The 26619-nt window shown below is 53.5% G+C and overlaps 1 protein-coding gene across 1 annotated transcript in view; it reads right to left on the bottom strand.

Annotated features, from left to right (window-relative positions):
- Window positions 1-22985, bottom strand: part of MYRF (myelin regulatory factor) — a 44201-nt gene extending 21216 nt beyond the window's left edge. Inside the window, 5 exon segments of the mRNA XM_054515203.1 lie at window positions 1674-1735; window positions 4268-4519; window positions 4521-4595; window positions 5363-5450; window positions 22851-22985. Of these exon segments, the coding sequence (XP_054371178.1) occupies window positions 1674-1735; window positions 4268-4519; window positions 4521-4595; window positions 5363-5450; window positions 22851-22896 (523 nt within the window). The 5' untranslated portion in view covers window positions 22897-22985.
- Window positions 22986-26619: the final 3634 nt, after the last annotated feature.

The raw sequence follows: 26619 nt of genomic DNA, 5'->3' as shown, positions 1-26619 counted from the left end.
CCAGCCTCCTTTTTCTTCACCAGGACAAAGCCCATCTGTTTTTCCAGCCTTTCCCTGATATTTGCATAATCCTGTACCTTCAGGTGTTCCCACAGAACACCACAATCCCAGCAGGAATGGGGGACTGACTCCTGGGATGTGAGGAAACCGTGGGGTAGGAAGAGACAGTGACTTTGTTTTAAATGCAAGACAAAGCTTCTTCATGCTCCAATGTGGAAAACTGGCTGGAAAACACATCCAGGGACTGTCTCTGGGAACACCAAGAGGGACGGCAGGGAAGGATCTGTTGGATCTTTCCAGGCTGAGCTGGATGGACTTTGGCCTCAGAACACCCAGGCAGGGGTTGAGTAATGAGGCCAAAGCGCTTGACCAGGAATGGGAAAACTCCTCCCGTCAGAAAGTTTGGAAAATTGGAATGCGTTTGCACTGGGTCCTCCTGCTGAAGGCTGCCAGGGCAGGGCTGCTCTCACCCATCCTGTCCCTCTAACGTGTTCTGCTTCCCACTGGGACCTCTCAGTGCCTTTTCCACACACATGGAACCAGATTCCTCCTTCCAGGCTCAATCCTGGGCCAGCCTTCCTTTGGGAGCTGCCTCAGGGACAGCCCAGCCAAGGATAGGCAAATGATGTGCTTGCCCAAGGCATTCCCAAACCCAGGGAAAATCACCTCCAGGAATGTGATCCCAGCTTTGCGGGTGCCCTCCGCAGCCTCCTCTCCTTCCCAACTGAGCTCCGAGCACTCCAAAGCTGCTCTCCCCATGGTGAGCAGCCCGGCCTCTTTGTTATATTTAAGGAAGGGCCAGGAGGAATTCCAGGGATTTTTTTTAGCAAGATAAACAGAACTCTTGACCTCTTCCATCAGAAAAAAAAAAAAAAAAAAGAGGAGCAGGCACTGTTCCCGGTGGGGACTGGGCTGGAGCCTGGGGAAGAGGGTGCTCCTGCCGAGGGGGAAGGGAGACCAGGACAACCTTCCCTCCTTCCTTCCCAAGGAGTTTTTCCATGGTAGAACAGTGAAGGTCACCAGAGGGACCAAACAACCCTCGGTGGCTTTTCTGGGGGAAGCCAGGAGTACCCTGCAGAGACCCTGGAGGGGGTCCCAGCTCCCTGTGCCATTTCAGTGGGAGCGGGAGATCCTCGGGATCAGCTGGAGGGGAGGAAAGGCTGGGAAGGAACTTACTGAAGAATGGCGGGTTCATGGCTGCTTCCCAGAGCCAGGTTCCATGTCAGGGACGCGCTCCCGCTCCGAGTTCCCGAGGCAGAGGGCAGGACGAGGGGGATGGCGGGCTCCACATCCCACCCTGCCACGCTGTCCCCGCGCCCACGGATTCCCACCACGGATTCAGTGTCCGTGGATTCTGGATTCCCACCACGGATTCCGTGTCCGTGGATTCTGGATTCCCACCACGGATTCCGTGTCCGTGGACTCCCAGCTCTCCTTCTGTGCCGGTCCCTCTCCCCCTTTCCACAGCCGGGAGCGGAACAATGGGCGAAAGCTGAGGGATATTTACTAACTGATAATCTCCCCACGTAGTGCAGCCGCCTGTTTTCTCCCGGCTGATAAAGACTGCAGAGCCAACCACTTTCACGGAATAAAAAGGGGGTGGATGCTGGATTTGGGGTTTGGATTAGGATTTTTTTCCCCCCCCGCCCCTTCTCCCTTTTTGAAGCACTTACCATTCACCTGCTGAGGGGAGTAGGCTTCCGATCCGGAATCCGGGGGAGAGTCTGGCAAAGTGCTGTGGAGCAATGGGAAAAGAGAAGGGAAAGTCATTTTAATCCAGCTTCCTGAGCAACCAAGAGGTCCAGGTGGATTCAAGCACCCTCCAGGATCTGGCAGGGGAATCCCAGGTGCACCTGCAGCAGATCCCAGACACCCTGAGTGTGTCCATCACTGTCATGGGTTCCACTGAAGCTCGGGAACAGGGACATTTTGTTGAGCTGACAGTGAGAATTCCAGGGAAAATAAGCCAAACAAATTTATTTGCTTCCCAGGGAAAGGTGTGCTTCCCATGGAAAAGTCAGTGATCAAGTGGAATGCACTGAGGTCTCTCCCCATCCCGGGAAGCTGCTCCAGGCCAGGTTGGAAAAGGCTTGGACCAGCCTGGGATAGTGGAAGATGTCCCTGCCCATGGCAAGTGCTGGGACTGGATGGGCTTTATGGTCCCTTCACATCCAAACAATTCCATGATTCTGTGAAATAAGAGGCTCTCGGGAATCTGGGAAGCCCATGGAACAGATTTTGCCTGTACAAACCTGAGCACCAACACAGCTCCTGCTGTATCCCCCTGGATATATTCCAACATCACCAGGAGCAGGATTCGGCCCTGACTGTGAAACACAATCCAAAAAGAAGTGGGAGCTCCCAGCTGCCTTTTCCAGCACATCCATGTCTAGGGATGGCAGGACCAGGTCATGTGTGGTGGCACAGCAGGGACAGGCAGGGAGACCATGGCACATTCCCATTTTCCATGGGAATTCTTTTCCATTCACCCATTCTAGCCCATCAGCTTTATGGATGTGAAGTAATCCAAGACAAATCCCAGTGTTCCTTGGATGAAAGCCAGTAAGAAAGCAAATGAATTTTGGGAAAAGGAGGAAAAGCACAGGACACACTGCTCCAACTCTGGTCCTGACAGCACCCACAATTCCAGCTGGGAACCAGGATACAGGATCTTCCTGGACCAGAGAAGCCCAAGGCCCATTTATTGGATTCTTCATGGGAAGTTGCACACAGCAGGGGCTGAAGAGGGCTGAGGTAGGGTGATCCCAAAAAAGCCCTTGCCATATTTCCCTCATCCTCCACCTTCCCTTGGAGCACCTTTCCATCACTCCCTTTCCATGCCTGGCTGGAGCATCTATTCCCAGCCTTATTTCCAGGCTCCTTGCCATGTGGGATCTGAGTTCATACTGTATTTCCTATGGATTTATCAGGATTTATGCACCAGCAAGCCAATAACCAAAGGGAACAGCACAATTCAAGGAATCCAGGAGGCTGGAAAAGGTGGACACTGCAGAATTCCCACTGGGAGGTAGTGTGGCTGTGCCCAGTCCAAGGGAAGGGTTTGTTGTTATCCACCACATTTTCCCTGAGCACATGACGGGAGGCTTGGGCCAGGAAGTGGACTCCATTATCCTTATGTGTCCCTTCCAGGATATTCCATGATTCTCCACTGGAAAAAGCCTGGCACAAGGGGGAGAGTAATTCTGGGATGCTGAGGGAATGCTGCCATCAAAGCTGATCCAGTTCAGCTACATCCAAACAAGGTCTCCACCTCTGACAGCAAGGTGTGATCCTTACTCATGACATCCTGCAGAATTCCAGATGCATCCAGAAGAAAAGGACATAGCAAGGCATCACTTCATGCTTTTCATTACCCCTAAGCTCCAGGTATCCTTCTGGGATCACCGCAAGGGAAAACCCCCTGGTCCAGGAATAAAAGAAATGCAGATTTTTTTCTTTTAGCTTTCTGGGATGTTTTTCCAAGTTCATCCAAAGAGTGAAAGCTGTTGACTGAGTGCTCCCAAATTTGGGAATCCCCACGTTGTGCTTGCTGGCAACACTAGAGGGCACAAGGCAGAGGGAGAAGAACCATCCTGGCCTCACTGTCCTTACATCCATAATCCATCCCATGGGAGAGGGCTGTCCAGAGCTACCACCACCTAAAGATCCAGGCTGGAGCACAGCACCATGGGATGTTACTGATCCCTTCCTTCGATCCTGGAGAGCAGGAACCACATCCTTTCTCTTCTTGGGAATAACTCTCCAGCTGGGTCCATCAGCAATCTCAAAACCTGCCCTTCCTCTTCCCCAGAGCTTGCTGAACAGGACACATCCAGCTCAGATCCATCTTCTCCTTCTCTGGAGCAGAGCATCTACAACATCAGGCCATGAGAAGAACACCTCCCTGCCCTGTGTAGTGAATTATCCTCTGGAACAGTCACGGCAACATCCCAGAGACTGAGTTCCATCCCAGAGACTGAATTTTGTCTTGTTCCAGTTTATTCTGTGTCTCTTCCTCCTTAAAAACTGCTCCAATGTTCTCCCACCTGCAGACGGTCCAGCAGAGGTATCCAATACTCTACAACAGCGTGGGGGATGATCCCAAAAAAACCTTTTGGGAAGCTTCAGGAGCTCCACTCACCCAAAACCAAGGACTTACCACACAGAGCCATGCTGCCACAGCTCCGTGGACCCTCCAGGTGCCGCCAGCCTGGAGAAGCCTCCATCCCAGCACCCACCCTTATCCTGCCATCCCATTCCCACTCACCCCGGTGCGTAGGAGGCCTTGGGCTCTGATTTGATTGGAGGCACCACGTTGCTCAGGCAGTGCCCCGCCAGGAAGCCCTTGGGCACCACCATGCCGTTATTGTTGTTGCAGTTGAGGTGGGCTCCGTAGGCGGCTCCGCAGGGAGTGGCCAGGAGGGGACCATGGCGGATGGGGAGCTGGCTGCTGGCCGCAGGGAGGTGGAGGGCAGGGCTGGGAGAGGGATTGCTCACGCTGCCGACGGAGCCTGCCGGGAGGAGCGGGGATGCCGGCGGAGCTGGAGGGCTGGGGGTGGGTGTAGCTGGCGGGAGCAGGGATCTCAGGGAAGCAGCTGAGGGAGAAAACGGGACAACATCAAGGCAACGAGACAGTGAGACTGATGGAAGAGTCCAAAATCCACCCAGGAAGTTCTGAAGCGCCCAGGACAGCAAGCTCAAGGAATGTGTGGCCAGCAGGATGTGCTCACTGTGCTCCAGCTTTACAGACCAGCTATGCCAAAGATCCCCACCCTGCTCCCAGATTCCCTTGGTGCTCTCCAGGTCTACTCCATCCTCCCTCCCAAAGCTGGGGTACACAGGGAGAGCCTTCCTTTCTGCAAACTCATGTAGTCCTGGGGATTTAATCTGAGCTCCCAGTGCTCTGATTAAGGAAAAGTGTTTAAGGTGCCCTGGGGGGTGGATAAAGAGAGGGGAGGAAAAAATGACTGGGAAAACTTGATGGTAAGAAGCCAGGAAGAGACAGGAGAAAGAGCTGGAATGATAAAGGAGCAAAGATCAATCCAGGAAGATTCTGGAAGGGCAGAGGTGATTCCTAAATGATTCCTCAAATTTTAGGGCTGGAAACTGCTCAACAGGTTTTCAGAGAAGCTGTGGCTGTGCCATCCCTGAAAGTGTTCCAGGACAGGCTGGGCAGAGCCTTCGAGTAACCTGGAATAGTGGAAGGTGTTCTGCCCATGGCAGGGGTGGAACCAGATGGGCTTCATCCCTTCTGACCCAAAGGTTCCTTCCCACCCAAACCATTCCAGGATTCTGTGATCTCTCCATGGAAAATCACAAGGAACACCCACCATTCCTACTGCAGAGCAAGGGAAGCACTTACATCTCTGGAGAGTCTTCCTTGCTGATGTACTCTTCCAGGATGCTGGTGTCGATGTTGGATGGTTCCAGAGCTCCATTAATGTCGTGGCCTGGAGGGGAGAGGAGGTGGAAGCATGAGCCAGGAGAAGGACAGGAAAGGGCCTTGGAAACACCACCAGACCCTTATACAGTCAAGGAACTGATCTGAGAATTGTGGAAAAATGGAATGACTTGGAAGGGCCCTTAAAGATCATTTCATTCCAACCCCATGCCATGGGCAGGGATGACTCACTAGATCAGCAGATCCCCGGGGATTGCCAGCTGTCCATACCCACTGCATCCCAGTGTAAAGCCTCATCCCAGGAGATGGGGCACGTGGGACAAGCCAGGGCGGGGACACAGACACATGGTAGGAACCAGATCCTTTGGGATCGCTTCCAACTCAAGACATTCTATGATTCCCTTTGGACCCTTTGCAGAACACTGGAATTCTCCACCACAACCTGAATCAACTCCCGACCTTCCTCCCTCTCCTCTGCTCCACGGGCAGGCAGTGGATTTCCCTGTCCTTTCTCCAGAGGGCTCCTCCTCTCCTCCCTGCCCTGTTCCAGGGAAGCTGGGCAGGGTTTTGTTGACAGAAAATCCTTCCTTTATCTGTCTCTCCCAAGTGGGAGTCCGGAGGCCGCTGGGGCCGGAGCCAGCCCGCGGTGCCAAAGGCACTGCCAAGAAAGTGGAAGAGAAGATCCAACTCCCCCTGCTCCGATAAGGAAGTCAGTGAAAGACCATCCTGAAAGACCCCACGTGAAAGCCCAGGAGAAGCCCCTACCCTCCTGGATCCCCCAGGTTCCCGGGAAAGGTCACTTGCTGATCCGCAAAGGCCGGCCCGGGGGGCTCCAGCCCACCCCGGCCAATTGCAGCTCTCCCTCTGCAAATCCCTTTCATACCAAGACAGGCAAATCGGCAGAAATAAATCCAGCTAGGAATTCTGCCAAGCGGACAGGGTGTGCGTGGATACAGGGAGCTCTGCCTTAGAAACCTTGGCTGGAGGGGGGGAAAATCCCAGGGAACCATTCATTTTTGGGACATCTCCGTGGCAGAGCCCAGGGACCTGGGGACAGGGTGAGGGTGTTGCATGTGAACGCAGGAGCAGGACGTGAACATCTGGAGCAGGGACACACGATGCTGCTTCCAGGTGAGCACTGAGGTGAGGAGAGGATGGAGCAGGCATAGCCTCTGGGGTCTCCAGTGTGCCAGCACATCCCATATGGAGCTGCAGATTCCCAAGGGAGCACAGGGTTTGCTTCTGTCCCTTCACTGTGGCAGCCATGTCCTGAAGTTCCTGGGATGTGGTAGCTCCACCCTCTTGTCCTTGGAGTCATGGGAGCTCACTCATGCCTAAGGATCTCTGCCATAGCCCACTCCCAACACTTCACCACAAACACATCTCCCAAGGCACCTCTTCAAGCCCTCACAGTCATCCCGTAACATCCCCAAAACCTCCTGCCAGGGATGAGCACTCCAGGAGGGTGGGAATCTTCCTGTGCTCCGTTGCCTCCCTCTTAGCAAAAAAAGCCCTGGACTATAAATCACAGCATGCCTGTGGCAAACACCCGCCCCAAAGGCCATCAGGAAACTTGTCTTCATCCCAAGTTTCGGCACTGGGATCCACGATCAAAGCAGCAGAAAGAGCACTTGGCCAATTTTTGTGACTCGGCCTGTCCAAGAAAAGTCCAATCCCAGCAGGTTTCCCTCACACCTCCAAACTCCAGGAGCTCCTCCGTGGTGGAAGAGGAGCCCAGGAACCCTCCAAGATGTGAAGGATGAGAAGCCCTCTATAGACAGCAGGATGTTGTGCTTCCCAATTTTCTGAGGATGCTGACGCCCTGGCGCAGGGTGACCAGAGAGGCTGCAGCTGCCCCATCCCTAGAAGTGTTCCAGGCCAGGTTGGATGGGACTTGGACCAACACACTGGAAGGTGTCCCTGCCCATGGCAAGAGAGTACTGGATGAGCTTCACAGTCCTTCCAACTCAAACCATTCCAGGATTCCTTTGCTTCCTCGAAGTCACCTTGGGGAGGGAGAGATAAGCCCAGTGACGCGAGAGGTGCGCCAGGGCTCGGGGGCAGATGTGGCTGCCCACCAGAAATCAAGGACCTTCCTCTGCTCCAGGACAGTGGGATTTGCACAAATCCAGGGATATCAGGGCAGGGACAAGGAATGCCCCACCGCCCGGAGCTTCCATGCAGCCGGGCTCTGACCAAAGCCAGCTTAGGTGATTAATTAAAAGCTAATACTGCTCCATAGTCACGAGATCCCAAGGGGACCGGCATTCCCTCCCCCTCCCAAGTGGGGATTAGTGGGAAGCCACCGAGGAGGGAAGCTCAACACCCACAAGGCTTTGCATGGGACAGGCTCCCACATCTCATCCCAGCAAAGAAAGATGGAGGAGCCCAGGAAAGCACTGAGCTCATCCCTCCCAAACCTGCCAGGTCCCTACGTCCCATCCTCCTGTCCCTGGCATTGCCACCCTGCTCTCCCACCATGTCACTGCTCCACTTTCCAACGCTTCTCTGGGAAAAGAGCCATGGCAATTCCAAAAACCCCAAGCTCTGCCTGAAGAACAAGAAGTTAAAACCCTCAGCACCCTCCTCGTGAGCGGAGCCGGGCGGGCTGAGGCCCCCGGACGTGTGAGAATGTCAGGAATCCCAATGTTTGGACTGGTTTTCTCTGCCTTCCCCAAACCTTCAAACACGCTCCACATCCCAACGGAGGTGCTTCCCACCATGCTGCCCCCTCCCTGCCCCTGCTCCAACCAGCTTGTCCCTCCTGGTGGCACCTTCCCAGCTCCTTGTCCCACTTTTGGGTGCTCCCAGAGATGGGCACAGGAGGCTTGGAAAGAGTTAACAGAGCTTGGCCTCTGTGAACTGTCATATTTACAGGTCTGAGGGATTTAACCCAGAATTTTCCTGGAGTGATAGGCTGAGAAGTTTATGGAATTTCTATTTATAACAGTCCCCCCTCCCTCTTCAATTCCTACTCTGTTGCCTGTCTTCAAATCACCCCTAATCCTGCCTGGGTCACCTGGGGGTGGGAGGAAGGGAGAGAGCTGGAGAACTTCATCCCGGGATGCGCTAACACGAACCAGATGTGGGAAGCTGGAGATGACAACGAGGTCAGCACTCTGCAGGGGCTGGGGAACATCAGCCAGGGGTGGGGGGACACCGGGGAGGAGGAGGAGAAAGAGCAGGAGAAGAGGCTGTGCCAAGCCCAGAGCTTCCCAGCGCCATTGGAGGCATGTACCAGAGAATTTTCAGGGAAAACTGAGGTGTGGAACAGCCTGGGAGGTGATAAAATACCCCAAATGGTGCGCGGTGGAATAGGATCAGGAAACACCAGGAGCTTCTGGTTCCATGTGGTCCCTCTCCTAATGGTCCTCCAGCACGTGCTGGAGCATCAGTGGGATGCACGGATGAGCAGGACACAGAGCACAAAGCTCCACCAGGAATGAGCTGGGATGCCACAGCAGTGCCGGCGCTTGGCGAGGCAGAGAGCCCTGGCACTCCCTGGGCCCATCGCGCCTGTGTCCGTGCACCAGGGCTGGGTTGTGCAATCCTGGGGCCAGGCTGCAGCATCGGCACATTCCCAGGGGCCCCGCGCCGCTCCTCACCCCCTTCTCCCTCCTGCCGTGTTTATCCTTCGGCCCAGGAGGATTGGCTGCCGGCCTGGCCGCGAGCACCAGGAATCCGGGCCGTGGCAAACAAACCAAACACCGCCTAAGCCTGGGCAGCCACGGGGCCAGCGCTTGGCTTCGGAGCTTCTTCCCATCCTGGACGGCTCTGCCACACAGGCAGGAGCTGCTCCAGCTGGGAATAGCATCCCTCCCGTGCCTGCCACCTCAGCAAACCCAGAGACTTGGGATGCACACCTGGACAAAGCTGCTTCCATAAGGAACAGCAGGATGACGTCTCTACTGCCACATGTGCCCAACCCTGGGTTGCTTCTATCCCTTCTGGTGACCCTGGAGGAGCCCCTGGCTCCCCCTGGATCCCAGCCCAGCATTCCTGCTTAATTAATGCTCTTTATTACCTGACTGGGATGATAACCAGCCCCCAAATGGGGCTCCTGTAACCGGAGCAGGACACGGAGCCAGTGCTCCCACAGCTCCCCAAAGACCACCCCAGAGCAAAGTCCTGGCTGTCCAAGGCATTTCCAGGGGATCCCACACCTTATCTCTGACCCACAGCCCCTCCTCATCCCATTACTGTCATCCTTTGCTCCCCCCAGGAATATTACCCTTGAGCAGTTTCCTTTGGATTAGGACACCTTTGGGATGTATCCCTACACATCCCAACCCAGCCCATGTCCCTTCCCATCACAGACTGTCCCAGGCAATGCTGAGGATCATCCACCCCACCCTGTCCCATACTAGGGACATTCCCAGGAAACCAGCCCATCCCCAAGGACAGCCCTGTCCTTCCAAAGCAAAGGGGTAGCTCCTGCATCCCCTGCTCATACCGGATCAAAAAAACACAAAGTCCAGTTTCCAACTAATTCCACAGCCAAGGATGAGCTCTGGGGATCTATGGGATAAGATCCCAAGGAGAACACCAAACTGACAGGTAAGGATTTGGGGGTTTGTGTGAATTTGGTTGTCATGGAATTAAAATGAATTAATCAAGAGAGCAATGGATACAGGCTTGGAACAGACACATCCCACCAAACCTTCTACGTGGAGGGGCCAGGATTGTTCCCAGTACCTGACCCCTCCTTCCTGGGAGTTCTTGGTGAGCTCCCAGCCCATATCCCAAATTCAACCCCTCTGCATTCCTAGAGAAACTATCCCATGCCAGACAGGGCAGGGTGCTGGGAAAGCAGTGACCAGGAATAGGGATACAGGACAGTGGGATTTATCCAAAGCCTCAGACTGAGGGAGAAAAGAGATTTACATGGGAGACTCAGGAGCAACAACCTGGGTAACAGTGAGCCAGCTCCAGAGGCAAAACACTTGGAATAATGAACTGGCCTGGTGGGAAGTACAACCAAACCTATGGCAGGGGGCTGGAACTGGATGATCTTTAAGGTGCTTTCCCACCCAAACCATTCCAGGATTCCCTAAATACCCAGTGTCCAGAGGCAGCAGCATCTCCCTGTTCCCTGGAAAGCTCTCTCTGCTGCTACATAATCCCACAACTCCTTAGCTAACATCCACAGATAATTATACTTTGCAAAAGCACCTTTGGTTGAGGTGGACAAGGCCCTGGGAAGCACCGCAAACTAAGGGATAAGGAGATAATACCCTCCATTCCCCATTCCCAAGAGGGCAAAGTGTTGGTGGGAGACATCCCAAGGCACAGGAAGTGTGAGGAGCCAGAGGAAATGATCCTGCTGTGCCATGGCAGGCCATGGGCATGTTCCTCGGGAAACTGCAGGAAGAGGAGGCAGAAAGGATGATCCTCGCTCCCAAACTTCCCTGAGCCCTCCCTCTGAGCACCTTCTCTCCTCCAACCCTCCTGGAATTTCCCCTCATCTCCCCTCACCAAAGCTGTCCTCCCTCCTGCATCCCTTTCTCCTGGCAGCTCCCACCCTTGTCCTGGCCTTTCCCCCGCCCTTGCCAGCTGTGAACCTTGGCATGGATGGAGCCATTGTCCTGGGAGAACGGGGGCCGAGGAGGAGGAGGGGAAGGTGTGAGGAGGGACACAGAGGCGCGTTTGTCCCTGTCCCCGCGGCCGTCAATGCCGCGCTTGTCCATTCATGCTCTCCGAGGGCAGGAACAGCGGCTCCATTTGGGAGGCTCCAAGGTGCCTGCCCAGGGGGGCACATTGCCCTGTTTGTTTGGAGACAACGCCTTTATCTCCCTTCCCGGGATGAGGGTGTTGGAGCAGGGACAACAGGACCGCAGGAGGCCACTTCATCTGGCTGTACGAGGCCGGGGCCTCATCCCTAGGGACAACAGGGATGGGGAAAAGCTCCTGAGGATCCCTGCTGCTGAGGTGCCTCACCTGACCTTGTTTTATCCAGACTGCAGCTTTGGGGGGACAGGAGGGATGTTTTCCATAGGATAACATGATGTGGATGAGCTCCTAGACACTGCCGTGGTGGTGAAGGTCCATATCCATATCCCACACCATTCTCTCAGAGAGAATTATTGCCAGAATGGATAAAAAATTAATAATATAATTAGCAGCTACACACCAGTACCAAGAAGAGACTTGATCCAGCTGCCCAGAGCTTTCCCATGTTGGCAATGACCAGGAGAGGGAACGCTCAGGGAGCCACAAGGAGTTGACAAAGTTGATGGCAGATCCTGAGCTGCGATCCTGCTGCTCTCCTAGTTCCAAGCAAAGAACCCAGGGATGCAGTCCCTGGACACTGACCTGGCTGCAGGGCAACACTGTGGCTCTGGAAAGGCTCTCAGGGAATCTGGAGAGCCAGGATGAGCCACGATCAGCCCAACTCTAAGACATTCACACTACACACAGAGGGAACTCGGGTAACTTAGGATTTTGAGAGGCGCTGCCTCTCTTGGAAACCCCTCCAGCAGCACAAAACAATCCTTAGGGAGGGAGATTAAGAATAGAACAGCACCAGGATACAGGAGCAGAGGCAGCCAAGCATCGCCGGGAACACCGTGTCCAGATCGAACACATCATTCCCTCCCTTCCAACTGGGAGGCACCAAGGTCTGTCCAGGCTGGACAATCTCCAGAGGAGACTGGGAGGAAAAAGCAGACCTGTTTATCTAGATGGGACTTTTTCCAGGGCTTGGGAAGGGCCACCCCAAGTTTTGTGCAACCACCACAGATCTTTCACAAGGAGGAGCACTGGGTCACCAGGGTTTTTCTGCTGCTCACACAGCTGGGACGTTTGCTCCGGAGTTGCCTCCCAAGAAAATCATCACAAGGGGTGTCAAAAGCTTCCCCAGCCACATGGCACAAAGCTCTCAAGGAGGATCCCACCTTTCCCAGGATCTAACATGACCAATAGAAGTGGGACAGGTCCAGGGCTGTAATTTCTGTCTCCATGATCCCATGGCAGGGGGTGGAATTGGATGGTCTTTAAGGTCCCTTCCAAACCAAACTATTCCAGGATTCCACGCAAGTGAACTCACTACTGAAACCCCAAAATTTCCTAGGGACTACTGCCATGCTGGCTATTCCCACATCCACTTTTCACAGGGAACTGAGGTTTCTTTTTTTTTTTAAAAAAAAAAAACAACCCTTGTTTGCCTTTTCTGACCAACTCTGAGCCATCCTGGAACATATTTCCTGCTCCAGGGATTTAGCAAACACTTCCCAGACAATACAGCTGAGATACCAAACGTGCTGCTTGGATCCCGTCCACCCTGCGCGCTCCCTGGGTGTTCCAAGGATCACTTCAAAGCACTGGGCTGGCTGGAGAGCCCCAAATCCAGAGGGAAGGCTCCTGGCACGACACCTGAGGATGTGCCATGGGGAGGAGAGGACCAGGAGGTTGCTTGGGAATGGGTGGGAACGAGTCACGTCCAAATTAAATACCAGGCACAAAGATTTTCCAAGCAGAGACCCCCAGGAAGGGACCAGGGTCAAAACATTCCAAGGGGACCTTCTTGGTCTGCACAACTCCTTGACAGGAGCCAGGCGGGGGTCAGGCTCTGCTCCCAAGGAACGTGGGACAGGACAAAAGGAAATGGCCTCCAATTGCACCAGGGGAGGTTTAGGTTAGATATTAGGGTAAATTCCTTCGTGGAAAGGGTTGTAAAGCACTGGAACAGGCTCCAGTGGTGGAGTTCCCATCCCTGGAGGGATTTAAGATCTTGTGGATGTGGGATGGTGGTGGCCTTGGTAGTGCAACACCAGGGGAATGGTTGGACTGGATGATCCCAGGAGGCTTTTCCAACCTAAATGACTCCACGATTCCATGATCTCTGCTCACATGGGGCGAAAGAAACTCCCAGGATTCCAGGCCTCTTGTTTTTGTTCAATCGCCTCTGCAAGGGATTACACGGATACAAGAAAGGAAGAGGTGGCAAAGCCCTTTTCTCCTGGCAAAACAGGGATGGTGACCTCAATCTCATGGATAAACTCTCTGTGGCAGTGGGGAAAAACCTCCAGAGCTAATCCAGGCTGCAACACAACTGGCAATGAGGGAAAAAGACCTTCACAACACAAGAATGGGGAATGGTTCGACTCCATGATCCTCCAGGGTTTTCCTACTTAAACCTGACTTTTTATGGATTGGAAATCCTGTAAAAATCCCTCTCAGTGATCATTCCTGACCTGTTGCATCCACAGCTGCCCACTGGATGTCCAGAGCCACACTACATGTGCTTAAAAAACAGCAAGTAGGAAAGGTCCCTACCTTGACATTCCACAGCCCCATATCCTGTTGGACTGGGTTGATTTTGTCCAGTTCTTCTTTCCAAGAACACCAACACAACTTCCAGCATCCAAACTCCTCATCCCGGGCTGTGAAAGCTGCTCCCAGCCTGCAGGTCCTCACAGGGCTGTTGCCTGTATCCCTCTGGCTCCTCAACACCGTAAGGTCAGTTTTGGAATATCATATATCACCCAGCATGTGTTGAGTTGGGAGGTATCATCCAGCGCCACCTTTTCCATGGACAGGGACACCTCCCACAAGTCCAGGTTACTCCAAGCCCTGTCCAATCCAGGCTTGGCCTTCCCTACAGATCAACCTCTCCATTCCAATACCCCTTCCCAAAACCTCAATTAAAACAAGACAGAACAGAGGGGACATGGACAGGGGTAGGATTTCCCCCTGCCCAGAACTCCTGGGATTTTGGGATAGATGGGATCTCATCTGGGAAAACCCCATGTCTGTTCAGGAGAGGAGCAGTGACCGCATTATCAGCAAGCAGCCAACTGTAAAAAGGTTTGATGGCCCTTATAAAACTCAGATTTCCAAGTTTTCCTTTACTTAAGCAGGTGTTTCATTCCCAATAAAGTCAAAGCATCCTTTTTAATGCTTCCACGAATCAATGTCCATAAACCCTGGCTAGTCATAACACAGGAGATAAGCCAAGATCCAGCAGGCTGATAAGATGTTTGCTTTCCTGTTTATGTGGATTTTGAGCAATCGGCATTCAGGATTAAAAGTCATAAATTATGTGGATGCCCCAACCTCTGGAAGTGTTCAAGGCCAGGTTAGATGGGGCTTGGAGCAACCTGGGATAGTGGAAGGTGTCCCTGCCCATGAAACAAGATGGGATTTAAGGTCCCTTCCAACCTAAAACCATTCCAGGATTCTATAAATCAATCCAGTTCTTTGGATATCACACCTGAGTCTTCCAAAAATCCTGTTCCATGCCCACCCCACAACCTCTGCACTGTCTCCTCCCCACCCAACTACTTGGGTAGGAAAACCAGAACAATTTGCCACTCCATAGCAAAGTTGGGGTGATACCAAAGACTCCATGGGAAAAAAAACAGGGAAAATCAAATCAAATCAAATCAACCCCAGCAAAAATCCTTGTAATGCCTGGCTTTTACACCCAGGCTGAATCCAAGCACTCTGAGTCTGTTTAAAACTAGCCTTGGCTTTTCCAACCAGTTCTCCTCCCCACCACCACAAAACCCAGAGAAACACACAAGTGTTTGCGCTTGGGAACATATGTGGACAGGGAATTCCCCAAGAATTCTGTCCACTCCATTTGCAGCCAGGCCTGGCCATTCTTCCCACCCTTCCCTCTCCCTGTTTGGAGTAACTGCCCCCACGCAGCCAAAGTTCAGTGAGATAAGTGGTGGACCCTGAGTGTCACATTACATTTTCCCTCGGGAAGGAGGCCTTTCCTTCAAATGTGCCTTAAACACACCCCAGGTGCCGTTGGAAGCCAGCCTGGAGTGTGGGATCCTGGGCTGGCCGCATCATCCACCACCACCAAATCAGGGAGAAAATGCCATGGATGGGGGTGGAACTGGATGATCTTTAATGTCCCTTCCAACCCAAAGCATTCTATGATTACATGCCCTGCTGTGCAGGAAGAACGGGGAGAAGGAAGGTCTGTTGGATAAGCAAGGCCATGCCAAGCATGCCAGTCAGTCGGAACAAAAGGATATATCCATGAAAATAAAAGTGAGAGCCGCTGGATAGCCAAGTGTGGTATCCAATCATAGAATCCTGCAGTAGTTTGGGTTGGATGGGACCTTAAAGCTCATCCAAGTTCCATTCCCTGCCATGGGCAGGGACACCTTGCACTAGCCCAGGCTGCTCCAAGCCCTGTCCAACCTCGCCTTGGACACTTCCAGGGATCAATCCACCCTCCACTCCTCAGAGTTCCCATTTACCCTCCACAGCAGCAGGACACCTCCCTGGCTCTCTGCCACTGTCTGTCCATCCCTAGTCCTGGTATCCCTCTGAAATGCCCCGTGTTGACAGGTTGTCCCTCCTGAATGACGCTGGAGCATGGGACGGGCACCCAGAACGCACCGGCTCAGCCCCAAAAGCCACGAGACTGTTCCTGTTTGTGTCTCCAGCCACAGCTGCTCCCTTGTCCTCTGGCACGGCACACGCTGGTTAATCATTCCTCAGGCACATTCAGTGTCCCGGGATTCTTATCGGAGAGTGCAAAGTCCAATCAGCAACACCACTGGGAAGAGGCAGGAGGGTTCCCCGGCAAGGGCGGCAAAGCTGTGCCAGAGCAACGCCATCCTCAGGCTGGGATACACGAGAGGGATCCAAGGCATCGGCTGGGAAGTGCCCATGGGTTCACCTGCACCTTCCCAGCTCAGCTCCCAGCTCCAGATCATGGTGTCCTGGAATGGCTTGAGTTGGAAGCAACTATAAGGATCATCCACTCTCTGCCATGGGCAGGGACACCTTCCACTTCCTCAGGCTGCTCCAACCCCCAGCCAAGCTGACCTTGGACACTTCTAGAGATGGGGCAGCCAGAGTTTCCCTGGACAACCTGTTCCACCACCCTCACCACCATATCACTCCAGCCATTCCCACCAGGAGGAATCCCTAAGGCCCCTATCCAGAAGAAGGAAAGCAGAGCAGGATCCCATCTCTCTTCCTTGAAATAACCATGCCCAGGAGCCATGTAATTCCCTTTTTCTGGCAGCTGGGATGACTCTGACTCTGGGATGACTCCTGACTGTCCTGGAAGGGTTCTCCCTGGTAAGCATGAGGAAGCAGAGGGAAACTTGTCCATCTGGCATCCCTTGACCAGGATTCCTTTCCCATCTCCCTACAAGCAGCAGCCCTTCCACACCCCATCCCACGCACGGGCTCAGCCAGATTCCTGTGTCACCATTTCCATGATGGTCACACCTCCAGCATGACTCCTTCCAACCTGGCCCAACTGCCACCTCTTCCTGAAGTTTCTCCCTGTCTGTGCCCGGGCATTGCTCCCAGGGCACCAGCCTATGGAAGGGGCATTACCCAGGACACGGGCAAAGTTCCTCCTCATGGAGCCTCGTGCTGACAACACCTTTCAAATCCCAGCCTGCCCTTTATCAGGCTTTATGGATCCACCCTCTCATGAACAGCTCTCTGGCCTTACTCCACCTGGTCTCTTGCCCTTTTCCCAGGATTAAGGAGTTTTAGGGTCCAGGATAAAGGAGTTTTGGGGAAATGGGAGGGAGAAACACCAGCAAAACCATCACAAGACCATGCCAGCAGTGGCGGCGTTTGGCACCAGCCTTCCCTGAGGAGTGGATGAGGACAAGTCCTTTGGCTGAAGAGACTCCAGGAATCTCCTATTGGGATGGACATGGCAGCTTTCCCCCAGTGTCCAGGAATGCCATCTGGGTGTGGTGATGAGCTCAAGGGAATGTTTTTGTCTCTTCCCTGCTCTGCTCAGGCCCTGGGACTGAGCTGGACTCAGCAGCATCCTCATGTCACCTGCTCCTGTTGAGGGCTGACCAAGCAGGGCAGGCAGGGAAGCTTCACACAGAGGGGAGAGAGAGGAGAACCAGGGAACAATCCCATTGGGAAGAGAGATGGAGAGGCAGAGGGGAAAGCAAGGCAAGCCACAGAAGGCCCAGGGGGTCTGTGCCATTACCTGCTCGGATCCAGCGCATCCTGAGCATGGTGAGAGCCGACGTCAAGCTCCCGCCGTATCCCTGCTCTCTCCCTGTGTCATTATTCCCTGAGCTCAGCTCCTCCAGCTCCCAGGGCTGCTGCTGCCTGCTGGTTTTTCTATTCCCTCTGGGAAGAGTGGGAGGGCCGGGGAGGCAGCCGGGCAGGCCGCTGCTCCGCGCTGGGATTTGGGACGGCGAGGGGATTACGCGCAGGGACGGTCATGTGTTAGTGCTGTACCAGCTGCCCCGCGCCCATTCCGGCACGGGCTGGCTCCCGGCTCCCAAAGAACTCCGGGCAAAGCCTCTTACCTTCCACAGCACCAGCCAGGCCCCGCAGTGACTGTCACCTGCGCCGCCACCTCATCCCCCGGCTGCTCCTCCCGCAGCCAGGAGCCCCCCCAGGCTGGGATCACGCTGGGCTTTTCCAAGGTGTTCTCCCCCTGACACAGCAGCTCCGTGTGGGAAAAGCTCTCTCCAGCATCAAGCCTTGGGAATGGATTTGAGGGCAGGCAGAGGGTGATGAGTGAGCAGGAAGCCCCAAAAGAGCTGTTCTCTTAAGGCATTCCATGAAAAGTGATGTTCTGATCCGTGTAATTGCATTTCTATGTCAAGCCCAGGAAACTAAAACACAGGACACCAGGACAGACCCCCCATGCTCCACTGGCCTCTTGCCCTTTCTGCTCCCAGTTTTCCTCAAAGCAACAGGAAGACTTGGAAGCAGTCCCTGGATTCTCATGGATGTGCACTAGCAGGAGTCTGACCATCGAATTCCGTCTCCACTCATTCCCACCACCACCACCATATCCTCCTTATGGCCCAGCATGGGGGACGAGGGGCAATCCCAGCTGTCCTGGGGTCAGCTCACTGCCTCACCTCCAGTATTCTATATTCCTTCATCCAAGGAAAACAGGGAAATGTTCCAGACCTCTTTCTGCAGGACGACACTTCCTCCTCACAGGCACCAAGTGCTCCATAATCAAAATCACCAGGAGTGTCACCAACACCAGGAACATGCGAACAGGTTGTCCAGAGAGGTTGTGGATGACAGAGGGAGGGTTTAGATGGGATATTGGGAAGAAATCCTTCCCTGGGAAGGTGGCGAGGATTGATTTCCCAGAGAAGCTGTAGCTGCCCCATCTCTGGAATGTCCAAGACCAGGTTGGCTGGGACTTGGAGCAACCTGGGATAGTGGAAGGTGTCCCTGCCCATGTGGGACTGGATGATCCTTAGGGTCCCTTCCCACCCAAACCATTCCAGGATTCCATGATCACATATATCCAAACATTGCCATAGGCAAAACCATCCACTCCTGGTCACTCCAGGCTCAGAGTGCACACACAGCCCAGCAACCCCTGCACGGACACACGGCTGCTCCACGGACAATATTCCCAGTGCTCCAGCCCACTTGTGCTCCATGAGTACCTGTGGAGCTGCTGGATAACCTTCATGGAAACCTTTCCCTTCTGCTGAACCAACTCTTGTCTTTCCCAGCTCCACCTCGACCCCAAACCTGCTCAACCTCCAGCGCTCACTCTCCTTTCTCTGCTCCTTTCCCGAATTCCCGCTTCCCAGCCCCCGCCGGCCCCGCTCCGAACATCCTTCCCGCTGTACATTCTTCCCTGAGCCCTTATCTCATAAATTAGCCTGGAGAGGGATCCCAAATAGCTGAGCCGTGGCGTAAGCGTTTCCCTGAGGCAGGGGCGGGCGGGAGCAAGGGAAAGGTTGGGAGCAGGATGCCAGCCAAGGGTCAGACGCTGTCAACTCCCTCCTTCTCCTTTGAATCCAAACACAAACGCTCCAGGAACACTCCCAAACCCATGGAAATCTCCTTCCCCTCCCCTGCCAGAACCCCCCAGCATCCAATGCTCGCTGCTCCAGGATTTTTGCCTCAGCTCTCCTCAGCAGGATGGTCCTGGGCACCTCCAAACACATGGATCAGCTGTGCTAACACAAACCACGGAGTTTGGGAAGATTCCTGAGTGGGATCATCCAAGTCCAACTCCTGGCCCTGCATAGGACAACCTCAAAAATTCCACCATGTGCCTGAGGACAACAATCTTCCCAACACAGGAGAAGCCCAGCTTGAGGACACTCAATATGGAAAGGCAGGATTGCATTCCCAGCACCTTCATCCCAGGAAAGCCTGAAGTAATTCCCAACACATCTTCTCCCTCAGAGACTTTTCCCTAGCCCATCCCAAATACCAGAGCAAAGCCTGGGATCCTTCCCATCACTTTTCTGCTTCTCCATCCTCACACACCTCAGATCTCACCCTCAAAGAGCAGACAGCCACTTTCCAGGGAAATAAGGATATCTGGGAAAACAAGGATATCCAGGGAAACATGGATATCCATGGAAGTAAACATATCCAGGAAAACAAGGATATCTAGGGACACAAGGATACCCAGGAAAACAAAGGGTACCCAGGAAAACAAAGACGTCCATGGAAATAAATATATCCAGGAAAACAAGGATGCCTAGGAAACAAAAATACACAAGGAAATAAGGATATCCAGGAAAACAAGGATATCCAGGAAAACAAAGGATATCCAGGAAAACAAGGATACCCAGGAAAACAAAGGATACCCAGGAAAACAAGAATAGCCAAGGAAATAAGGAAATCCTGCCCAAGCAAACATCAAGGAAAACTTAGGAAAATCCAGGTCCATCTCTCACAGCTGAGAAAACCGAGGGCACCAGACTTGAGATTTTGGGAGCATTTGCTTCCCAAAACAAGCCTGGCTCTGCAGATGGGACCAGCCAAATTCCAGGATTTGGAATGACCACAGGCACCAGTTCTTCCCCAGCTCCACCAGCACAGCCCCCACTCCCAAAGGTCTCCATGAGGAGCCCAGTTAATCCTTGTCTGACACTGGGACATACCAAGGGCTCAGGGATTCTGCCTAAATTTTCTATGATTGCCTACAGCAGGCTCAGATCCCGGGAAAATCAGAGTCAAGCAGAGGAATGAGAATTCCCAAGTTATTCCAGGCTTCTCAGCCTGCAGGAAGAAATCTCCTCAGGGATGGGATGATCCGTAAGAAGAAGAAAATATTTCACTCCAAGCGAAAAACAGGTTGGAAAATGATTTCCTGATGATGGGAACTCAGTGATAAATTTTAAAGGAATGATGGGATAATTAATTTAGTCCTGTAAATTATTAAATTCTAACAGATCTATTGTTTACCACATTCAAAAACCATTCATTCCTCGGGAGGGCCAGATTCCAGAGTAAATCCAACTCCATGCCATGATTTAAGGCCCTGACCTTCACTCCCAAAAAACCAGAGGATCACTCTGGCCTCAGGATTCCTCAGAGCACAACAATTAAACCTGGCACAAGAAGGAAAAACAGAGCAGCAATTCCTGGTGGCAAAACTTTCTTCTCTTCCCTTCTCCCCCTCCAGCTCCGTGTCGGAACAGATGCTCTGGAATAACAGCGGGAAAGGGATCGAGCTGCCCAAACAAAGTCGTGCTCCATGGAATATTTGGCTCAGAGAGGTTTTAAGAAGGATTTTATAGCTGAGGGTAAGAAATATCCTTCAGGCACAGTTTCCTTGATCCTGGATTTTTACAGGGACAGGATGGTTTTGATTCAAGAGAAAAAGAAAGAAGGAGAAGGAGATTAAAAAAGGGAAAAAGGAAGAGGAAAAAGGGAGAAAGGAGGAGGAAAAACGGGGAGAAAAGGAAGAAAAATGAAAGGAGGAAAATAGAGAGGAAAAATCCCAGGATGGCTGAGGTTGTCAGGGATCTCTTGGAGTCATCTTGCTCAAGCAGGATCACCCTCAGCACTCGGAAGGAACAGGAAAACAGTAAAAGAAAGAAATCTCCACGTTATAATAAAGATGCTCTGGGGAGAGGGAGAAATTCCATGTCTCCAGCTGAAGAGACAGAGAGCTGGTCCATAAATAACATTGGGATGCTGAGCCAGAGCTGTGCAGGACTCCTGGGAGGTGCTCAGCACCCCCAGGATGGGAAGTGGGAGAGGAGGATTTAGGAGTTTGGCCCAAGTGAAATCCTAAAACCAAAGGAAACCCCAGAAGGCTGCAGGGAACATGGGCTGGGAGCGGCCGATAAGAACCCTCGTGGTGAGGCTTCCCATCCTTGCTAATCCTGGGGCTCCTGGGAATCTGGGATCATGGCTGGAAATAACAGGGGTTGCTTCTTCCTCTGAAGAAGAGATGCCTTACTGAGAGGACACACGGCTGCCAGGAGAGGGGGAAGCAAGGAGGAAGCAGCTTGAGCTTCCTCATGCCTTCCTGCAACATTCATTTAAAGTTTGAGCTTCCATTTGCTCCCAAGAGCATCTTCTGTTCCCACTTTCCAGGATAAATCTTTCTACCAACCAAAGAATCCACAGGGACACCACTGTCCTGCCCCAGCTGCCTCTGGGGGCTCACTGCACCGTCCCACTGCTCCAAAGGGGATCCCAGCTCCAGAGCTGACCCATGGATCAGGATCCACCCCAGGACCTGTTGGGGCAACGGAGCCTCGCCAGGATGGGCACATTATTCCCTCCATGTGCCAGGGGCTCATCCCAAAGGACACAGCCCGTGGCAACTAAACCTGGGCCTGGCAAGCGACCCACTGGAAAACAAGGGAGGGAAACAAAGCAACGAGGGGGAAAGAGAAGGAACCAGCCACTCCACAAGGAAGAGCGGAGCGTGCCAAGAAGGCCAGAGCAGGGAAGGGAACATGGAGCCGAGGCAGGAACAACAATGGGATCAGGCTCTCAGCACATCCCAGTTCAGCCATGAGCAACCACATTTCATCCAACAGAGGCCAAGTTCTCTTCCCCACCACTTTTCCACCCTGGTGGGAAGGAGAGTGATCCACAGCCATGCGGTGTCCACAAGGATCCGGAAAAGGTCTGGGATCCATAGGCCAGAGCCACTGCCATGAGCCTGCTCCAAGGATGGTGAGGGACATTCCAAGGTCCTTGCTGGGGTGGCAGTGGGAATCTAAGGCATGGCACAACACAATTCCCAGGCTATCCAGCTTGGCACCCACAGTGTGCACTGGAGGATGCACAACTGTCCCAGGACAGGGATCTGTGCGATTCCAGAGCTGGCCAGGCTGGGAGAGCTGGGATTGTTTAGGCTGGAGATGGGAAACCTCCAGGGAGACCTTTGGAGCCCCTTCCAGCGCCTAAAGCGACTCCAGGAGAGCTGGAGAGGGACTTTGACAGAGGGCCTGGAGTGACAGGACAAGGGGGAATGGCTTCCCACCGCAGAGAACAGGGTCAGACGGGATGTTGGGAAGGAATTCCTCCCTGTGAGGGTGCTGAGGCCCCGGGACGGGTTTCCCAGGGAAGCTGTGGCTGCCCCATCCCTGGCAGTGTCCAAGGCCAGGCTGGCCGGGGCTGGGAGCGACCCGGGCTAGCGGGAGGTGTCCGTGCCCATGGTAGGGGGTGGCACTGGATGAGCCTGGAGCTCCCTTCCCTCCCAGCCCATTCCAAGGCTGATCCCGGAGCGGGCCGGCGCTGCCCCCGTTACCTTCAAAGAAGCGCTGCAGAGCCTCCGTCTCGTCCACCACCTCCATGGCTGGGCCATGCACGGGCCGGCCCCGGCTCAGTCCGTGCGGCTGCAGGGGGGCATCGCCCCGGCCCGGGCGGCCCCGCCGCGACCCCCGAGCCCCGTCCGAGCCCCGTGCGAGCGCCGCTCTCAGCGCCGGGCTCCCGCTGCCCAGCGCGGCCGCCCGATGCCCATCGGCGTCCGCCGAGCGCTGCCCCGGACTCCTGGGGCTGCTGCGGCCGCTCCTCCCTCCTTCCCCGCTTCCCTCCCTCTTTCCCCCTGTGCCTGCCCTTCCCCGCCCGCTGCTCCTCCTCCGCCCCGCACCGCGATCGGGGCACCCCCGCCGGGAGGCTTCGGCGACGCCGCCGAGTCGCGAGGTTGCCGAAAGTCGCCTAAAAACACTCGCCAGGCACCGGGAGGAACCTGCGAACCGAAAAATCCGATCAGGGAGCGCTAAAAAGCGGCCACAAGCTGCCAAAAAACAGCCCCAAGTCACAAGCCACTGAAGTCCCAAAAGCAGCCATCAAAACCCAGCCACTAAAGCCTCAAAACCCAGCCACTAAAGCCCCCAAAAAACCGGCCACTAAAGCCCCCAAAAAACCGGCTACTAAAGCCCCAAAAACCAGCCACTAAAGGCCCAAAAACCAGCCACTAAAGCCCCTAAAAAAGCCAGCCACTAAGCCCCAAAACCCCAGCCACTAAAGCCCCCAAAAGCCAGCCACTAAAGCCCCAAAAACCAGCTACTAAAGCCCCCCAAAACCCAGCCACTAAAGCCCCCCCAAATCCAGCCACTAAAGCCCCCAAAATCGGCCACTACAGCCCAAAAATCCAGCCACTAAAGCCCCCAAAAACTAGTCACTAAAGCCCCCCAAAACCAGCCACTAAAACCCCTCAAAACCAGCCACTAAAGCCCCAAAAACGGGCTACCAGTGCCCCCAAAACTAGCCACTAAAGACCCCCAAAACCAGCCCCTAAAGTCCCCAAAAACCAGCCACTAAAGCCCCAAAACACAGCCAGTAAAGCCCCCCAAAACTGGCCACTAAAGCCCCAAAATCCGGCCACTAAACCCCCAAGTCACAAGTCACTAAAGCCCCAAAAACCAGCCAGTAAAGCCCCCAAAACCCACCCACTAAAGCCCTCAAAAACCAGCCACTAAAGCCCCCAAAACCCAACCACTAAAGCCCCTCAAAATCCAGCCACTAAAGCCCCCAAAACCCAGCCACTAAACCCCTCAAAACCCAGCCACTAAAGCCCCAAAAACCAGCCACTAAAGCCCCCAAAATCGGCCACGAAAGCCCCAAAAACCAACCACTAAAGCCCCCAAAAATTAGTCACTAAAGCCCCTCAAAATCCAGCCACTAAAGCCCCTCAAAATCCAGCCACTAAAGCCCCTCAAAATCCAGCCACTAAAGCCCCCAAAACGCCAGCCACTAAAGCTCCCAAAACCAGCCACTAAAGCCCCAAAAACCAGCCACTAAAGCCCCCAAAATCCAGCCACTAAAGCCCCAAAACCCGATCCCTAAAGCCCCAAAACCCAGCCAATAAGCCCCCAAAACCCAGCCAATAAGCCCCCCAAAAACTAGCCACTAAAGACCCAAAACCCCAGCTACTAAAGGCCCCCAAAACGGGCCACTAAAGCTCCCAAAACCCAGCCACTAAAGCCCCAAAAACCACCCACTAAAGCCCCTAAAAAGCCAGCCACTAAAGCCCCAAAACCCGGCTAATAGTGCCCCCAAAACCAGCCACTAAAGCCCCCCAAAATCGGCTACTACAGGCCCAAAACCCAGCCACTAAACTCCCCAAAATCCAGCCACTAAAGCCCCCAAAATCGGCCACTACAGCCCAAAAATCCAGCCACTAAAGCCCCCAAAAACTAGTCACTAAAGCCCCCCAAAACCAGCCACTAAAACCCCTCAAAACCAGCCACTAAAGCCCCAAAAACGGGCTACCAGTGCCCCCAAAACTAGCCACTAAAGACCCCCAAAACCAGCCCCTAAAGCCCCCAAAAACCAGCCACTAAAGCCCCAAAACACAGCCAGTAAAGCCCCCCAAAACTGGCCACTAAAGCCCCAAAATCCGGCCACTAAACCCCCAAGTCACAAGTCACTAAAGCCCCAAAAACCAGCCAGTAAAGCCCCCAAAACCCACCCACTAAAGCCCTCAAAAACCAGCCACTAAAGCCCCCAAAACCCAACCACTAAAGCCCCTCAAAATCCAGCCACTAAAGCCCCCAAAATCTAGCCACTAAAGCCCCTCAAAATCCAGCCACTAAAGCCCCCAAAACCCAGCCACTAAAGCCCCAAAAACCAGCCACTAAAGCCCCAAAAACCAGCCACTAAAGCCCCCAAAATCGGCCACGAAAGCCCCAAAAACCAGCCACTAAAGCCCCCAAAAATTAGTCACTAAAGCCCCCCAAAATCCAGCCACTAAAGCCCCAAAACCCGATCCCTAAAGCCCCAAAACCCAGCCAATAAGCCCCCCAAAAACTAGTCACTAAAGACCCAAAACCCCAACTGCTAAAGGCCCCCAAAACTGGCCACTAAAGCTCCCAAAACCCAGCCACTAAAGCCCCAAAAACCACCCACTAAAGGCCCAAAAACCAGCCACTAAAGCCCCCAAAAAACAGCCCCTAAAGCCCCCAAAAGCCAGCCACTAAAGCCCCCCAAAATCGGCTACTACAGGCCCAAAACCCAGCCACTAAACCCCCCAAAAACCAGCTACTAAAGCCCTAAAACCCAGGCACTAAAGCCCCTCAAAAACCACCCACTAAAGCCCCAAAACCCAGCCACTAAAGCCCCAAAATCCAGCCACTAAAGCCCCAAAAACTCGCCACTACAGCTCCCAAAACCCAGCCACTAAAGCTCCCCAAACCCAGCTACTAAAGCCCCAAAAAACAGCCACTACAGCCCTCAAAAACCAGCCAATAAGCCCCTAAAAACCAGCCACTAAAGCCCCCAAAACCCAGTCACTACAGCCCCAAAAACGGGCTACTAGTGCCCGAAAACCAGCCCCCAAAGCCCCCCAAAACCGGCCACTAAAGCCCCAAAACACAGCCAGTAAAGCCCCCCAAAACTGGCCATGAAAGCCCCAAAAACCAGCCACTAAACCCCAAGTCACAAGTCACTAAAGCCCCAAAAACCAGCCAGTAAAGCCCCCAAAACCCATTCACTATAGCCCCCAAAACCCAGCCCCTAGAGCCCCCAAAACCAGTCACTAAAGCCCCCCAAAACCCAGCCACTAAAGCCTCCAAAACCCAGCCACTAAATCCCCCAAAAACTCGCTACTAAAGCATCAAAACTCTGTACAGAAAGCACCAAAAACAGAAGCAAAAATCACCAGAAAACAAAACAAAAAAGCAGGCACAAGCTTCCAGAATTTGTCCACCAAACTGCAAAAATAGCCACAAAGAACTAAAATTTGCCCACAAGGCACCAAAACCCCTCACAAAACAGTAAAATTTGTGCACTAAGTGCCAAAATCCGTCACAAAGCACCAATCCTCCCTCACAAAGCACCAAAATTTGTGCACAAAGCACCAAAATCCCTCTCAAAACACCAAAATCTGCCACAAAGCAAAGCCACAAGGCACCAAAAAAATTAGTCAAAAGCTGCCAAAATCCAGCCACAACCCACTGGATAAAAGCATTGACAAAGCACCAAAATCCAGCCACAAAGCACTAAGAAAAAAAAGAGCTCCAAGCCACCAAAAATGCAGCCACAAGCTACCAAAATCTGTCCATAAACCACAAAAC

The sequence above is a fragment of the Molothrus ater genome, chromosome 6, assembly GCF_012460135.2.
Source record: "Molothrus ater isolate BHLD 08-10-18 breed brown headed cowbird chromosome 6, BPBGC_Mater_1.1, whole genome shotgun sequence".
NCBI lineage: Eukaryota > Metazoa > Chordata > Aves > Passeriformes > Icteridae > Molothrus > Molothrus ater.
This window is presented reverse-complemented; position numbering and strand designations above follow the sequence as displayed.